This window comes from Opisthocomus hoazin, chromosome 26, assembly GCF_030867145.1.
Source record: "Opisthocomus hoazin isolate bOpiHoa1 chromosome 26, bOpiHoa1.hap1, whole genome shotgun sequence".
Taxonomy (NCBI): Eukaryota; Metazoa; Chordata; class Aves; order Opisthocomiformes; family Opisthocomidae; genus Opisthocomus; species Opisthocomus hoazin.
The window spans coordinates 1,839,608-1,856,278 of record NC_134439.1 but is presented as its reverse complement, the minus strand read 5'-3'; the positions used below and the strand labels follow the sequence as shown (position 1 = coordinate 1,856,278).

Below are 16,671 nucleotides of genomic sequence, written 5' to 3'. Positions count from 1 at the left end.
TCGGTCTGAATCACACTGGGTGCTGGGAACCGAAGCGGAAGGAGAAGGTCCTGTGTGTGCTGTCGTGCTTCTAGTGGGAAGTGACAAAAGACATGAAACTGGGGAGAGAAAAATGATGATTCTGGAATTTGGCTCTGGCTGTCAGGGGTGACGAAAAGCGCCGGCAACGCCTCCCGCCCGGGCTATAAAGGGCTCGAGGGCAGGGGAAGCGAGCACTCGCTGCCTGCGCTGCCGAGCCGGGTGCCTCTCCCCAGCCCTCCGGCCCTCCAGCCTTCGCCATGAGCACCACTGTCCGGCAGTACTCCTCCTCCACCTCCCTCAAGGGCTCCGGCGGCCTGGGGGGAGGCTGCAGCAGGCTTTCCTCCGTGCACGCCGGGGCCGGAGGGTACAGAGCCCCCAGCCTCCACGGGGCCTCTGGCAGCTACTGCGTCTCTTCCCGCGTGGTCTCGGGGCTGGGAAGCGGCTATGGGGGCAGCTACTCCGGCAGCTACTCCGGCCTCGGCGCTGGCTTTGGGGCTGGCTTTGGGGCTGGCTTTGGGGCTGGCTTTGGAGGCGGCGATGGCATCCTGCCGGCTGGTGAAAAGGAGACGATGCAGAACCTCAACGACCGCCTGGCCAACTACCTGGACAAAGTGCGGGCCCTGGAGGAGGCCAACACCGACCTGGAGGTGAAGATCAGGGAATGGTACAAGAAGCAGGGCCCTGGTCCCGACCGTGACTACAGCCCCTACTACAGGACTATCGAGGAGCTCAGGAACAAGGTAGGATGCTGTGGTTAACACAGCGGGATGTCTGGTTATCCGAGAGGAAGCAGGAACACTGGCTGCTGCCTCTGTAATTAGTAAGCACTCACTGTGTGGTGGGAGTGTCTCGTGCACATGCGGAGTGCCAGGCTGGAAATTCAGCGGCTTCTCCACGCCAGCTTTTGATTACATCCTTCTGGATGGAACAAATGGCGGTTTCCACTGGAGGAAAGCGATGTAAAAGGACATAACGTTAAAGTGAAGGATAAGAGACAAGTCTGTGTTGACACTGCGTGTTTTTTGAGAGTTTAAAGTGAGTATGCAGGAGAAGGTGTAGGTGTGTGCAAAGTGTAAAACATCGCTGTCATATTTGTAAACATGCAGTCAAAGAATCTGCACCCTCGGTTCAGCTCCTCTGTACTGGTGTGACTGAGATGCTAAAGAGAAAGAGATGGAACTGACCAGTAATGAATTTCTCGCCTCCTTTCAGCAGTCACTGCTCCAAGGCCAGGCTTGCTGCAAACCCCCCAACCCCAGCAGCTCTGGGGGGATTTCTCTCAGTTCTGAGTTGATTCCCACCGTCCCAATTGGGAGGAAATACTTGAGAGTTGACTTTGTTCTGCTCTGTTCCTCCTTGCGTGTGAATTGCCCCCAGCAAACACGAAGGCAGGCAGTGTACGGCCGGAGCTGCACGAGTGCTGGCAAATGACGCAGGGAATCCATCTTCCCTCCTTCTCCTTGGCACCATCGCTGCTGTCCTCCCAAACTCTGACCTGAATCTTCTCCCAGTGTGGATTATTTGCTCCTGCTTTAGTAATCTAAAAACTATAAGCTGTAGGCACCTGCTCACTGCAGTTTGCTCCATTTCTGCAGTCAACAAACTAAATCCATCCCAGAATAAATGGGCACAAGGTCTGTCTGCCAGAGGAGCCGCACGGTGCTGTGGATGGGCGAGCAGGTGATTCCTCCTTCACCCCTGCATCATCAGCACCTGCCCTGAGGCATGGGAACAAAGGCCGTCATCAGATCTCACACATCTTAGGTACCTTCATGCTGCCTTTTGAAACCCTTACTGAAGGATTTCTGGAAATGGAGGTCGCAGAGTAATCAGCCCCTTCCTGCAGGCAGTCTGAGCGATGTCTCCCTTGTCCTGATTTGACACACACTTCTGCTCAGGAAGCCCCAAGCTGCCCTAAAACTATTCCTGTCTCAACAGTCTCACTTGTGCCCATCCTTCGGTCAGCCAGGAGGAGTTCCTCACACTCATTCAGTGCTTCTCCTTTATCCCCCACCCTCCAGGTCCTGGTGGCCACAGTCGACAATGCTAACCTCCTCCTGCAGATTGACAACGCCAGGCTGACAGCTGATGACTTCAGGACCAAGTAAGCCACCTTTCCTGGAAAAATGGAACAAAGTTTGCAGAGTCCTTCGATGAAATGGGGAGAAAATCTCATCCAAACCCCAAAAGGCAATGTAGAAACAAAGCCTTCAACATGAAGGTGGAATTTCCAAAGCAGCTGGTTATCTAAATCAACAGGCACTTAGGGATTGCTTTGCTTCCATCAAAACCTTCACTGTTTCATGCCTGTTGCTCGTCCCTCTGCGCTATGAGCTCTCCTGTGCAGAGAGGCTGCACTGTGCCTCTGCTGCGCATTGGACTCGTGTGCGTGTAGCTCAGCAAAGCCCAGACCCTCTTCTGAGGTCCAGTGTTACCAGGGACAAGGCGATGTTTCAGACTCTTATGGGCACTGTTTTATGAGTTGTCCCTCTGCATTCCCCAGCATTCCCCATCAGCAGGTTGTCCACGCGCCATCGGGGTCATGCAGGATTGACACAATGCCAGCAGCAGCACTGAGGTGCCCTGTCCCCGGCTGGCCAAGATCTCGTGCAAGTGTTGTGACTGTTCTTGTGTCCCCAGGTTTGAGACGGAGCAGGCTCTGCGCCTGAGCGTGGAGGCCGACATCAACGGCCTGCGCAGAGTCCTGGATGAGCTGACCCTGGCCAGAGCCGACCTGGAGATGCAGATCGAGAACCTCAAGGAGGAGCTGGCCTACCTCAAGAAGAACCACGAGGAGGTGAGCACCCAGCCAGGCTCCAACTGGGACCTGCAGAATGTGCCTCGTGCCCACCGGGAAGCGGTCAGGTCAGACGTGCAGGGGTGTCTCTGCGGTCAGGGCTGGCAGGAGGCTCTCGGCTGGGCTGGGGGGAGACAACCCCTTCAGACAGGGCCTCCGGGAGGAGGTCTGTGGGGCTCGTGTGCTGGGTGCAGATAAGAAATTTGTCGTGATGGGAACGCTCCGATTTCACGCCGATGGGTGTCGTGTGTCTCTCTCGTCGCAGGAAATGAACGCCCTGCGCGGGCAGGTGGGTGGAGAGATCAGCGTGGAGATGGACGCTGCTCCTGGCGTCGACCTCACCAAGATCCTGGCCGAGATGAGGGAGCAGTACGAGAGCCTGGCGGACAAGAACCGCAGGGACGCCGAGCAGTGGTTCTTCAGCAAGGTGAGCTGGCTGGCGGGCAGCGCGGCGGGGCGCGCGGGCCCCGAGGCTGTGCCCGCTGGCCGGTGCTGGAAGGGCACGGTTTTGCCTTGTTGCAGACGGAGGAGCTGAACCGGGAGGTGGCCATCAACACGGAGCAGCTCCAGAGCGGCAAGACGGAGATCACGGAGCTACGGCGCACCATCCAGAGCCTGGAGATCGACCTGCAGTCCCAGCTCAGCACGGTACGAGGGGCCGGCGGCCGGCAGGGAGGGGGCACGCAGGAGCGTGGGCGAGGGGACGCGGGGGTGCCCCCATCCCTCCCGCCCTCCGGCCCCCCCTGACCGCCTCCCTCTCCTCTGCACCCAGAAAGCGGCGTTGGAGGGCACCTTGGCCGACACAGAAGCGCGCTACGGCACCCAGCTGGCCCAGCTGCAGGGGCTGATCACCAGCGTGGAGGAGCAGCTGGCCGAGCTGCGCTGCGACATGGAGCGGCAGAACCAGGAGTACCGGGTGCTCCTGGACGTCAAGTGCCGGCTGGAGCAGGAGATCGCCACGTACCGCCGGCTGCTGGAGGGCGAGGACGCCCAGTACGTAGAGGGGCTTCGCTGGGGAGGGCGCGGTGGGAGGAGGTGGGTGATAGCGAAGGAGATGAAAACCAAAGGCGCTGCGTGCCCTGGAGCACCCTGCGAGCCCGTCTGCTGAGCCGTGGCATGCAGCAGCGTCTCCCGTTTCGCTCCCGCTGGCCCAGAACAGCCCCCTGGCTGTCACAGCGCTGCGGCATCCCGGGGATCCACTTCCCGTCCCTCCAGGGTCTGTGTGCTCCGGCGGGAGGAGCAGGTACCAGTGCCGCTCGCTGCAGCTGCGACGCGTGCTGCCTTTAGGTCTGCATCCCCGCGGCACGCATACGGCCTTAGCGTTTCTTCCTTTCAATTTTGACACTTGGCAGTTTCCAGAAGGCATTTGAATCACCTACTGGTACAAGAAGAAAAGGTGGTGGTTTAAATAATTATTTTGTCTTAGAGACTACTCACTTTTTTTCGGTTTCTGACCATTCTTTCTCTTTTCTCCTCCTGTAGCATGTCATCGCGCTATGTCTCGCAGACAGTGAAGGAAGGTAAGAACATGTCTTGGCTGGAGCACTGGTCACACTCAGCTCTGTCATATCCTTAATGGCACCTTCTTAGCACAGACTCTTTTTACCGATCTACCGAAATCACTGCTTTATTACACTTTCAGAATGTGAATTGGCATAAACCATTCTTACGATATAGCAAAATGTGTTTCTGAAGACTATCTGTGCAGCCTGAGGCTACGTAATCAAGTATTGAGGGCTGGGAATGTGGGGGTTATATTGTGTTTCTGAGGCAGTGGTTGGTAATAACAAATCTGCCCACGAAAATCGTGAAGACGCTTTCTCCTCACTTCCCTGTAAGTAACGGTTCCGTCTTTCTCCGTTGCAGGACCTGTAACCACCCGCCAAATCCGCACCATCGTGGAGGAAGTCCAGGATGGGAAGGTGATCTCCTCGCGCGAGCAGGTCACCAAGGCTGCCCTCTGAGACGCTGCCTGCCTGCCTGCCTGCCAGCTTCGCACGGTGAAGCGAAAGGAGATTCCAGCTCACGGGCTGTGGCTACGCAGATCACGAAACGCAGCTTCTCCTTGTATCACACTCCTGCTTCCCTCCCCCTTTCTCTGAGCACTGCGCTGTGCTCAGAAATCAAATAAAGCTTTTCTTCGCACTGGTGCAAACCAGGCTCTTGTCTTGTTGCTCTGAAGAGCCAGGCTGTCCCGCGCCTGGAGCTGCAGGGCAGAGCTCCTCTCTGGCAGGAGCAACGCTCTCCACCTTTGGTACCCGACAGCGGGGCCACTCCACCTGCGCCGCTGTCACACCGGAGAGCTGGCTGCGGCAGTGAAGACAGCTGATGGGGGTGGAGGTCCAGAAAAGAACTGATTACACGGTGTGGGCGGTGGAACTTGTGAGCGTCTTTGTATTTAATCTCAGATTTGGCGCTGGGACTTTCAGGTCAGGGCAAAGTGCTGCTTCCCGGCTGCAATGTACAGCAGCAGCAGAGCTGGAGCTTTGGGCTCCGTGAGTCCGAGCGAGACAGCAAACAGAAACCAGGTCATGCAGCCAGGACCCTGCACAGGGCTCCCTTCCCAGCTCTGCCTCGGCAGTTGCCGTGCGGGCCGGGTAACGAGCTTTGTGGTAAAATGAAACTAAGCTGTAACGCAGCAGGGATACGCCGGCTGAGGCCCCTCCAGAAATACAAACTCAGCTTCGTTAATGCTTGCTTCCCAAGGCACTGCTGAAGGGTGAGGAAAGCAAGCGATGGTGAGCGGTGGGTATGGCCTACGGGAGCAAAACGATGAGCACTCTTCTGGGAGGTGTTTTGGGCACTCCCCGCTGTCAGCGGCGGCTCCTGACACAGCAGCTCTCGTTGCCGTCAGCTGGCCCGGCCGTTCCTGGAAAGCCAGCTCAGACACATTCTTGGCTGGATTCTGTCACATCTGTTACTTCATAAATCAAACTTCTAAATCAATGGGATGATTCAGAGAAATGCTACGGGATGTGTGTGAGAACAGAGCCCGCCACACAGCGTTAAGACCCCTTTCCAGGAAATCTGCCTGGATTTCACGGGGTGATCAGTGAGAATTCACATCTTTTTCAAAACGCTGAAAGGATCCCACGGTGCCTCGCCCCCACCGCAGGCCAGGCAGCAGCGGCCGGGATGCCTGGTCCAGAGGCCGCCCGTGCTGCAGCCGCGCAGCTCTGCCCGGTGTCGGCTGGGGCTGCGTCCCCGTCCACGCGGCGCAGACCCTCTGCCACCCGTGCAGGCCACCGGCCGCCCTGGGCCCGGTGCAAGCCGGTTCAGGTCTGCCTGTGGCAGACACGGCATTGGGTTTGAAGCTCACCGCCGCCGAGCAGCGATCTCGTTTCTGCTCAGATTCCACCGAAGCACAGGGAAACACAACTGAGAAACGAGCGCTGCGGCCAGGCGAACGGCTCCCAGCGCCCCGCGCCTCGTCGCACGGGCAGACAGCCGGGCACGATCGCTGCCCCGAGGCGCTGCCAGCCACAGCATCTCTGCACCCCCAGACCGCGCACCCCCGGACCAGCCCGAGGGGACCCAAGGGGGGCTGCGTGCCCCGGCACCGGGCCAGGGCAGGCGCTGCGCAGCCCGAGCTCGGACGCCGAGGAGGGTAGGGAGAGAGGCAGCCCACAGCCCACGCCTGGGGCTCCCCAGGTCAGTACTTGGGGCCCCCCCGGTCTGCCCGTGGAGGGGGCAGGGGCCATTGACACCTCTCGCAGCTCCTGCGAGCCCCTCCGGCTGCCAGCCTTGCGACACCCGCCGTGGGGATGCTGCAGGTGCCTCGCTGGGATTCATCCTTGCTTTAGGTTTTTCTCCTGGAAAAGTCTGGGCGCACCCATGTTGCTGCAGAAACAACAATACGACTTTGCTAACAAAATCCCCTGTTTTAATTACTCCTGCTACTGCAAATGGTGAGGGAGGTGTGGAAACCCGATGTCGATTCTCTCCTGCCTTCAGCATTAACGATTCGTCCTGACGCGGAGCAGCTGGACGGGCAGCGGCAGCCGAGGCAGGGTCAGAAAGCCACCTTCTATCCCAGACTTCCCAGGCTACGCTTTGTCTGACGTAACAGAGCACTCCAGAAAGAGACATTCAGATCTGGCTTTTCAGCTCATTTAGGGATCTTTCCCATGATAATCTGACACTAGGGCAAACCTCCTCAGCTCACTGAAATAAAGAGTATTTTTGTCCGGGTAGCTTCACCTGCCCGGTGTGCTGACAGGTGTGTTTGGAGCCGGAACTTCACCTCCGTTTTTCTCCTGGAGTAAGACACGATTGCGTGTTTAAACATCAATGTGCCACCACGAAATCACTGTTCTGCCACAGAACCGGTCTCCTGATTTTGAAATGCATGAAAAATAGTCTCATCTGTGCGTGTGCTCGTGAAGCAGAGGCAGGATTTACTAACAGTCAGACTTCTGTTTGAAGGCGAGTGCGACACAAACAATATGCAGTTATTTGTGGTTATGTTCAATGGGAGGTCATGTAAAGAGCGTCTTAGAATTTTTAATGTGTTGTTTGAAGTCTTAATTAACACCTCATGATTTTAATTGTTGCCTTGTGGTATTATCAAAATATCATAGATATTCTAAGCAACGTGTATTTTTATGACACAGCGGTTAAATAGGAAACAAAGATGAAAGAAAAGGCAATCTCATGTTAAGGAGGAAGATGCTGTCAGCCTCGGAGCGCTGTGGCAGCTCCGCATCCCGCAGCCGGTCTGCGGGAGCTGATCCCTCCTGCGGGCTGGCCGGTCCGAAAGGCTCTGCCGGGGGTCAGGGCTGGGGGTCTGGGCTGGCACGGGGGCCCGACGGTCCCTCTCTCCGAGCTGCCACTGCACGCGGCGGGGACGACCACGAGCTCTGCCCCTCCGTCTCACCCAGGTGAAGGTGAGGAAGGGGAGGCAGGGGAAGGAGCGTTCCCCGGCGCTGCACGTCCCGGCCGCCCCGTGCTCTGCGCCTCTGCCACCTGCACCCAGGCAGGGCGAGCGGAGCGTGGGCGTCCGCCGGCTCCGCACCCCGTCTGCCGGGGCTCACGCGACGAGAGGAGACCGAACCCGTCCTCCGGCCACGGCACACGGCGTGGGGATTCCAGTTCTCCCGTTCTCCAGTCCTCCATGTCGTACAGACTTGTCTCCATCCACCAGAGGCAAACGGGAGCATCGCTAGCTGTGCTTCTCCACAGCAGCCAGCTCCTGATAGTCCAAGGACACATCCCACTCCTGGACCGTTTCCAGCTTGCTTCAGATAGAGGGGAGGGAGTCATGCCCTTTAACGCTGCTTAGAAATGTACCTTTGTTGCTGATTTCCATACTCTCTCCCCCCTCCTTTGGCAAATGATCTGAGGAACAACTTGGCTCTTGGGAAGGGGCTGTTGGGGCCTGTCTGCAGAGACAGCCAGACAACTCACCATGCACACACATGAGAAATACCTTTCCCTCCACACCCTGCATTATTAGCTGGTGACACTGCGATTTGCGGTTTCTGCCCGTGACGCAGGTCAGCGCGGAGAGCAAACAGCGGCGCCTGACCATGCCTGCTGCACACATTTTTTGAGCCTTTTTGCTCGTCCTAGGCAGCTGGTATCTCTCCTGAGGCTCTGTTTACACAGGAGCTGTAAATTCCAAACTCGCACTGAAGTTGTCCTCCCTGGCCACAACTGGTTGAGACCTTTATCACAGAAAACATCGTTATCCTTAGCTGCTAAGCTATGTTACTGTCAACTTTGCACTCTTCTTCCCAGTGCTTAGAGACCAAGAGATTTTCTCCTCACATCCTTCATCTGCTTAATGCTAGTCCACATTTTTTCCTGGAGCATCTCCTAATCTTTAAGTTATGCCAGCTAGGAGCCATACCCTGCCCCTTCTGAAGGGTTTTCTAGGCTCTTGGTCACAAAGAACAACACAAAACGTCCGCTGCTTACTGCCTTTTCACATTCCTCCACTCTCGGGTGGTCTCTGAAGCGCAGTGAAGGACTGAATGAGCCCTGAAGCATGAACTCCCTTTTCATCGCTTTTTCGTTACCGAACATCCCTCCCTGCGGATAAAAGAGAGGACTTGTCTCTCCAGGACTGGCAGCCAAGTCCCTTCCAGCCGCAGTGTGCTCACGGGACGGTAGCTGGGCGTCTGGGGCCTCCCGACGTGGACACTGCCCCGCAGCTCTGCTGCCTGGGCAGGGTGAGCAGAGAGCAGGAACGGCAGCAGCTGGGACAAAAAGCCGCAGCGAAAGAGATGCCGACTCCATCAAACACTGCCCGCACAGCTCTGCTTCAGAGCTAACAGAACAAAGCCGTATTAAAATGTAGCCCTGAGCAAGGAGCCTCCTACTTTTAATCACACCTGACTATTTACTTGGAAACGGAAGAAGCATAAAAACGCCCTTTGTGAGAGAAAAAATTTCTCGTGCAATATGACAAAAAGCATTAATAGAACAAAGGTAAAAATGATGATTGTGGAAATTGGCTCAGATTTTAGGAGTGATGAAAATCATCGGGAATGCAACAGAAAAAAAACCTCTGGCAACGCCTCCCGCCCGGGCTATAAAGGGCTCGAGGGCAGGGGAAGCGAGCACTCGCTGCCTGCGCTGCCGAGCCGGGTGCCTCTCCCCAGCCCTCCGGCCCTCCAGCCTTCGCCATGAGCACCACTGTCCGGCAGTACTCCTCCTCCACCTCCCTCAAGGGCTCCGGCGGCCTGGGGGGAGGCTGCAGCAGGCTTTCCTCCGTGCATGCCGGGGCCGGAGGGTACAGAGCCCCCAGCCTCCACGGGGCCTCTGGCAGCTACTGCGTCTCTTCCCGCGTGGTCTCGGGGCTGGGAAGCGGCTACGGGGGCAGCTACTCCGGCAGCTACTCCGGCCTCGGCGCTGGCTTTGGCGCTGGCTTTGGGGCTGGCTTTGGGGCTGGCTTTGGGGCTGGCTTTGGAGGCGGGGATGGCATCCTGCCGGCTGGTGAAAAGGAGACGATGCAGAACCTCAACGACCGCCTGGCCAACTACCTGGACAAAGTGCGGGCCCTGGAGGAGGCCAACACCGACCTGGAGGTGAAGATCAGGGAATGGTACAAGAAGCAGGGACCTGGTCCCGACCGTGACTACAGCCCCTACTACAGGACTATCGAGGAGCTCAGGAACAAGGTAGGATGCTGTGATTATCAAGACATCTCCATTAAAGTCACCTTTAAAAAGATTACCCTGTTCCTAAAAGCTGCAGAGTATTAACAATGACAGGTAATTTGTCTGAGATGGGAAAATGGGGAGAGCAGGCCTGGTAATAACAGTCATGATTTATGAAGAGCAGGTTCTTGGTCATGTCTTCCACAAGGCACAAAGTTGGCTTTTCTATCGACTTGTCCAGTGTAGGGTGACAGACGGGGCAGGAAAGCCGGCGTCAGTGGCTATCAGCCATCGGTTCAGGCTGCCCGATGCCACAGGGCGCGTGCTGCCACGCCAGCCATCCCCTGCCTTCCCGCCGTGCTGCTTACGCCCCGAGCGTGTGTCCCCTCTGCCAGGCTCCCGAGCACGCGCTCTGCAGGCAGGGACACGTTGTCTCTTTGGCACTGTTCACTACTGAGTGATGTGCTAACGGAGGTGCTAAGTCATAAATATCCTGCAAATCAGATCTTTTCTAGCCTGGTAGTACGCTGAAGTTAGAGGTTAGAAAAGCAAGACGCTGTCCTATGGGATGGCTGCTCTTTGGGGGGTGCAAACACAGACAGGAGTGAAGGTCCAGGAGTCAGAACCTACTGGGCTGTGGTGGGCGGCTTCAGAGGCGCTGAAGTCAGGCGTGACCCCTGCTCTAAAACGCAGGAGATGAAATCATGGCCGAGCTCGTTCCTTTATTTTTAGCAGCTCCCTGGCTGATTTTAGGCAAAAGTCCTTGGACAAAAGCACCAGAAACTGTCCTTCCTCTCCTAAGCAGCCACCGTTGTCCTCCCTCTGCTCACATTGCTCATCCCGAGCTGATTGCCTGATCCTTCTCCCTCTGCTCACATTGCTCATCCCGAGCTGACTGCCTGATCCTTCACCACTGCCCACGCCAGGTGACAGCAACCTTCATCAGCTGAGGTCCCACTGGAGGGGATGGAGGTGTGGGCGGTTGGGTAAGGACGATACCTGCTCTGTGTGAGTAAACACCAGGGCAATGGGGCAGCAGCAGCCACAGGCTCAGGGGCTGACCCCTGGGGCAGATCACATACCTGGAATTCTTCAGTTCTTTAACCCTTTGCCTGGCCTTCGCCTTGGGCTGAAGGGCTCTTGCCTTGATACACAAAGCTTCTCTCCAAATTCCAGCTTGCCAAGCGTGCTCTGGTCTGGAGCACAGAAACATGTGGAGGCAGGGGCTGTCTCCAGGTTTGAGCCATGAAGGGCTGGGTCTCGCAGAACCCCGCTGCTCAGGGTGCAGAGGGAGGCGGACCCTTCCCTTCCCTCCCCACCCTCACTGGAGCTGGGAATCCACCACATCAGTGTTCCTGGACTATTGCTTGGGCATCCCCTGAAGCATCAGAACTCCGTGAGAGCTTTTCATTAGCTTGTGGCTACAGAAATTACTGCTCGTTAAATGGCCAATCATTTGCAAAATCCCAGAACAAATATTTGCACCTCAGGTGCCATTACGAAAGCCAAACAATTCATGCACAAGGCACTCCTCCTGCCTTCACCCTTTTTTCCTTCTCAGCGGGGCTGTGGAGCATTGCCAAGGCCCCGAGCGCTGCCAGGACGCTGAGCGGGGCGTGGGCGCCTGGAGATGCCGCTCGGGCTGTGGCCTGTGTGCGTGCCCGGCTCTGCTCAGGACCGAACCAGTGCCAGCGCCAGGCTGAGCACCACTACCCTGCCTCGCTCTCTGCCGAGCCCGCGTGGAAGCCCAGCCCCGCGGGCAGGAGGTTCAGTGCTGCTCCAGTCCTCCTGCCGAACGGGAACTCGGGCAGCAGCACACCATTTTTTGGAACTACTTTTTCACTCTTTTGCTTTCTTTTATCCCCTGCCAGATTCTTGCTGCAACTGTCGAAAATGCCAACATCGTCTTGCAGATTGACAATGCCAGGCTGGCAGCTGACGACTTCAGAACCAAGTAAGTCCAACGCCTCCAAGAGTTCTTACGAGAAGGGAGGGAAAGCCAGTCTGTCTCAGGCTTCTCTTTGCTTTCTGCAACTGAAGATGCTCCACCAGGTCACTGCTCACTAAACGTGTGACAGCTGGGAAGTGTGCATCTCTTCCCAGACACTGCAGGGTCGGGACATTTCTGCACGGGGAAGAGTGGTGCATGCACATTTAATACGAGATGCTTGGCAGAAACACGCCGAGGTGGCGAAGGAAACAACAAGAATAAAACCTGTATCAGCCGGGCTCCCCAGTGCAACTGCGCGTCTGTGTCCCCAGGTTTGAGACGGAGCAGGCTCTGCGCCTGAGCGTGGAGGCCGACATCAACGGCCTGCGCAGAGTCCTGGATGAGCTGACCCTGGCCAGAGCCGACCTGGAGATGCAGATCGAGAACCTCAAGGAGGAGCTGGCCTACCTCAAGAAGAACCACGAGGAGGTGAGCACCCAGCCAGGCTCCAACTGGGACCTGCAGAACGTGCCTCGTGCCCACCGGGAAGCGGTCAGGTCAGACGTGCAGGGGTGTCTCTGCGGTCAGGGCTGGCAGGAGGCTCTCGGCTGGGCTGGGGGGAGACAACCCCTTCGGACAGGGCCTCCGGGAGGAGGTCTGCAGGGCTCGTGTGCTGGGTGCAGATAAGAAATTTGTCGTGATGGGAACGCTCCGATTTCACGCCGATGGGTGTCGTGTGTCTCTCTCGTGGCAGGAAATGAACGCCCTGCGCGGGCAGGTGGGTGGAGAGATCAGCGTGGAGATGGACGCTGCTCCTGGCGTCGACCTCACCAAGATCCTGGCCGAGATGAGGGAGCAGTACGAGAGCCTGGCGGACAAGAACCGCAGGGACGCCGAGCAGTGGTTCTTCAGCAAGGTGAGCTGGCTGGCGGGCGCGCGGGCCCCGAGGCTGTGCCCGCTGGCCGGTGCTGGAAGGGCACGGTTTTGCCTTGTTGCAGACGGAGGAGCTGAACCGGGAGGTGGCCATCAACACGGAGCAGCTCCAGAGCGGCAAGACGGAGATCACGGAGCTACGGCGCACCATCCAGAGCCTGGAGATCGACCTGCAGTCCCAGCTCAGCACGGTACGAGGGGCCGGCGGCCGGCAGGGAGGGGGCATGCAGGAGCGTGGGCGAGGGGACGCGGGGGTGCCCCCATCCCTCCCGCCCTCCGGCCCCCCCTGACCGCCTCCCTCTCCTCCGCACGCAGAAAGCGGCGTTGGAGGGCACCTTGGCCGACACAGAAGCGCGCTACGGCACCCAGCTGGCCCAGCTGCAGGGGCTGATCACCAGCGTGGAGGAGCAGCTGGCCGAGCTGCGCTGCGACATGGAGCGGCAGAACCAGGAGTACCGGGTGCTCCTGGACGTCAAGTGCCGGCTGGAGCAGGAGATCGCCACGTACCGCCGGCTGCTGGAGGGCGAGGACGCCCAGTACGTAGAGGGGCTTCGCTGGGGAGGGCGCGATGGGACGTGATGGGCGACAGACACCAACCGTGCTGTCTGGGACTGGGTGCAGTGGCAGCTTTTGGGGTTCATCTTTGCGTTCTCCCCAGCCGGGGCTGCCCCGTGGCTCTGCCGCGGGCACCTCTCGCTGCTGGACGGGGCGGTGGCCCCGCTGCCCTCCAGCAGACTCCGAGCGGAGCTGTGGTTTTAGCAACTGCTGTGAGACTTTTCTGTTCTCCTCCTGCCTGAATACAGAGCCTATGTAACAACCACATGAGTTTGTCCCTAACTTCTCTTTGTTTTTCTCCTTCTCTTGTAGCATCTCGTCCCAGTACTCCTCGGCTCTGTCCTCGCACTCCGGCAGAGACGGTAAGACCCTCTCTTGCTGCACGCATTTCTAGCGAGCAGCTCTGAGACCTGCCTTTAGGGCAGCTGCCAAACTGACGGAGTGAAAATCTCTCCCGGGGCGTGCCGTGCCCCGCTGGCTGCATCAGTGGCAGCAGCCGAGAGAGCTGGGGTGTGTTTTACACCGCCAGCCGCAGAAAGCTGCCAGGAAGGGCAGCACCCTGCGCGCCTTTGCCACAGGAACGATTCGCCCTAAATGGGACCTGTGACCGCGCAGCCAGCGTTCTGGCTTTACGCAGAGCGGGAAAATCAAGCGACACCAGACATCGTGGGAGGGTGCCTTTTGCCTTCTTGAGCTTTCCCATCAGCCTGGCTCTTCTCTCTTCCTAGCCAAGGGAGGGTTGTTTAAAACAGCATTTCCCAGTACCTCGTGGAATTTCCAACACCTCCCTTAAGAACATGCAATGTCTGGTAATGTGTTAAGAAATTTCTCTCCTCCTGCCCCCTGAATAACTGTCCTCCGCTTTCTTTTGCAGTCATGACATCCTCCCGTCAGGTCCGCACCATCGTTGAGGAGGTGCAGGACGGGAAGGTGGTCTCCTCCCGGGAGCAGGTCGCGCTCACCACGCGCTAGCAGGGCAAGCGGCTCTGCAGACCCTCGGCCCCAGGCTCCAGAGAGCGGCCAGCTGAACCAAGCGTTGTCTGAGGCCGTGCGCGACGGGGTCGTGTCACAGAAAGCAGCCAGCTTCACTCCTCTGCTCCTCCTTCCCCTGTTACCCTAACTTCACGCAGGTGCCGTCGTGCACTCTGTACACACTCAATAAAGCTTTTTTCCTTGTTCATGCAACTGCGGACTTGTCTGTCGCTGACACACGATCTCTCAAAGCCTCAGGGTTGCGTGTTTGTGCCAGGGAAAGTCCTAAGAAACCACAAGAAGAAGAAGCCAGCGAGAGGGGGGGAATGGAGGGATACGGGTTCCGCTTGGAGCAAAAATAATTCGAGACAGCTTTTTCTACTGAACACATTGCTTGTAAATACACGGGACTGACTGACACCTAAATCAGAGGCGGCTGGTACAAAATGAAGGCGATGATGGAAGGGTGATGCTTGAGGCCAGTGTGCCACACGACCGATACTTAAAGCCAACAAAACAGAGCTCAGTTCTCTAACTCTTGGTATCATAAAGAATCACTTTCTGCTGTAAGCTGAACTGAAATGACTTCAGCAGGACTACTGCTGTCATGTGTACCAGCCCGAGACACGAGCGTAACATCCGCCTGGCTGGCACATCGCATTCACACACGCCTCCTGTCCTGTGTGACAGTCTTTAAACCACGCTCTTAGGCACATTGGACGAAAACTTCATCCAACTCTTTTCATGCTGCCTGAGGGCTGCACTTAACAGGTTCTAAAATAACCATTGCTTAATCCGCAGAGGGATGAGTAGCAATAACTTTTATCGTTATGGCATCTCGTAGATCACTGCTGAAATCCTTCTTGGAACAGGAGCTAGTTATCGTATGTCAACAGCGTCTGCAGGCAAGCTGCCATTCAGGATTAGTGACACAGCTCGTGACGGGCAGCCAGGTGCCAGCTCTCACCTCCCGGAGAGTGACGGAGGAACCACAAGATGCTGCGCTAGTCGCACACCCACGAACGTGTCTGGTGGGCCAGACAGGAGACGAAATCATTTCGGGCACAAAAGCCTGATGGAAGCATCTAGCTCCAACTTCATGCTTGCCAGCCAGAGGAAGTTGGGCACTCTGTCCAAGACCACGGCCTCATGTTCATCTCCCACCTCAAGAACACAGCTTTGGGCCTCAGACAAAAGGAAAAGGTAATAGTTTGCAGTAAATCAATCACCTTCCTTTTGCTCAGAATGATGTCTAAGGGGCTTCTGTGGCTGAAGGGAAGCACGTTTGTCTCTGGGATTACTCCTGGTGATTCATCCTCCTTCAGCCTCCCCAAGGCACTGCAGTCCCGTCGGACAATCACAACCACACGCTCCCCGGCCTGAGCAGCCTCTTGGAAAGAGCCGATGATGTCATGCTGGGCAAGACAGGACAAGCAAGCGAGAGGGAAGGCGATCGAAGAAGTGGGGAACCTGCCAGGTCTTTCCAGAGAAGGGAGCGTGAGGAGCTGTCATCATTCTGTACCATTGCTTTGCAATTACCGAACAGGGTAGGAAATGCACCACAGACCAGAGTGCAGAGTTCATCAACTGCGCCGCGCTTTTCTCTCTGCTGGAGTAACAGACCCTCCTTCCCAGCCAAGTGGGCTAGAGCCATCTCAAAAATAAAAACTAGATCAAGCAAAAATGTACTTTAGCATCAAGCTGCCTTAGACTTTACGGCAATGGGCAAGGGCACAGGCTGCAAACCCTGATTAAACTGCAAGTGTGCTATTTTTTGGCCATCAGAAGACTGTTTTTCTATTTCAGCTGTAAACGGCAGCTTTTTAACTCTTGAGCCATCTGCAGGATGCCCCAAGTGTATGAATCCAGAGAGGCTTTCTGAAAGCCACAAACATGGTTTAAATACAAGTAGGAGACGACAAGAACACGTGGGTCCAAGAGTCTCTGGCTCTGCTGGCAGCACAGTACGGTACGGCCCCTTCTGCAGCCAAGGGACACAGGGAGAGGTTTATCAGGCAGCACATTCAGCTGTCTCTGATCTCTGTGTCCCCCCCCCCCATACCCATTTACATCTGTCTGCAGGAACAGCCTGAAACGATCACCTGAACAGCTGGGAACGCTGACGGAAAGCCCAGGTTTGTAACCAGTTGATTCGGTTCCTCGGGGAGGATCTTATCAGGAGCTTTCCTTATTCACCAACATCTATTTGCATCGATGGAAAAGGCTGAAATTCTGCATACAGCCCCGCATAACCCTGTCACCACAAAGCAGTCCAAGCTCAGCACAGGCAGGCACAGCGTTACATTGCAGCGCTCCGAAGAAGGAGAACACCACACGACTACAGGCAATCCACTTTTTGT

The 16,671-nt window shown here is 56.8% G+C and overlaps 2 protein-coding genes across 2 annotated transcripts; both read left to right on the top strand.

Annotated features, from left to right (window-relative positions):
• Positions 1-265: 265 nt before the first annotated feature.
• On the top strand, positions 266-4,854 carry LOC104336136 (keratin, type I cytoskeletal 14-like). Its single transcript, XM_075443319.1, has 8 exons — positions 266-761; positions 2,043-2,125; positions 2,662-2,818; positions 3,084-3,245; positions 3,341-3,466; positions 3,591-3,811; positions 4,301-4,338; positions 4,685-4,854. The coding sequence occupies exons 1-8, from the start codon at positions 279-281 to the stop codon at positions 4,780-4,782; spliced, it is 1,368 nt and encodes a 455-aa protein (XP_075299434.1). The 5' UTR covers positions 266-278; the 3' UTR covers positions 4,783-4,854.
• Positions 4,855-9,447: 4,593 nt separating this feature from the next.
• On the top strand, positions 9,448-14,524 carry LOC142364187 (keratin, type I cytoskeletal 14-like). Its single transcript, XM_075443318.1, has 8 exons — positions 9,448-9,942; positions 11,793-11,875; positions 12,184-12,340; positions 12,606-12,767; positions 12,850-12,975; positions 13,100-13,320; positions 13,652-13,701; positions 14,214-14,524. The coding sequence occupies exons 1-8, from the start codon at positions 9,448-9,450 to the stop codon at positions 14,309-14,311; spliced, it is 1,392 nt and encodes a 463-aa protein (XP_075299433.1). The 3' UTR covers positions 14,312-14,524.
• The last annotated feature ends 2,147 nt before the right edge of the window (positions 14,525-16,671 follow it).

Bases quoted from the DNA above. Each gene is read 5' to 3' on its own strand.
- LOC104336136 (XM_075443319.1), top strand. From the start codon at position 279: ATGAGCACCACTGTCCGGCAGTACTCCTCCTCCACCTCCCTCAAGGGC. The intron at 3,467-3,590 runs GTACGAGGGGCC...CTCTGCACCCAG, and splicing joins TGCAGTCCCAGCTCAGCACG to AAAGCGGCGTTGGAGGGCAC. The intron at 4,339-4,684 runs GTAAGAACATGT...TCTCCGTTGCAG, and splicing joins CTCGCAGACAGTGAAGGAAG to GACCTGTAACCACCCGCCAA.
- LOC142364187 (XM_075443318.1), top strand. From the start codon at position 9,448: ATGAGCACCACTGTCCGGCAGTACTCCTCCTCCACCTCCCTCAAGGGC. The intron at 12,976-13,099 runs GTACGAGGGGCC...CTCCGCACGCAG, and splicing joins TGCAGTCCCAGCTCAGCACG to AAAGCGGCGTTGGAGGGCAC. The intron at 13,702-14,213 runs GTAAGACCCTCT...TTTCTTTTGCAG, and splicing joins CTCGCACTCCGGCAGAGACG to TCATGACATCCTCCCGTCAG.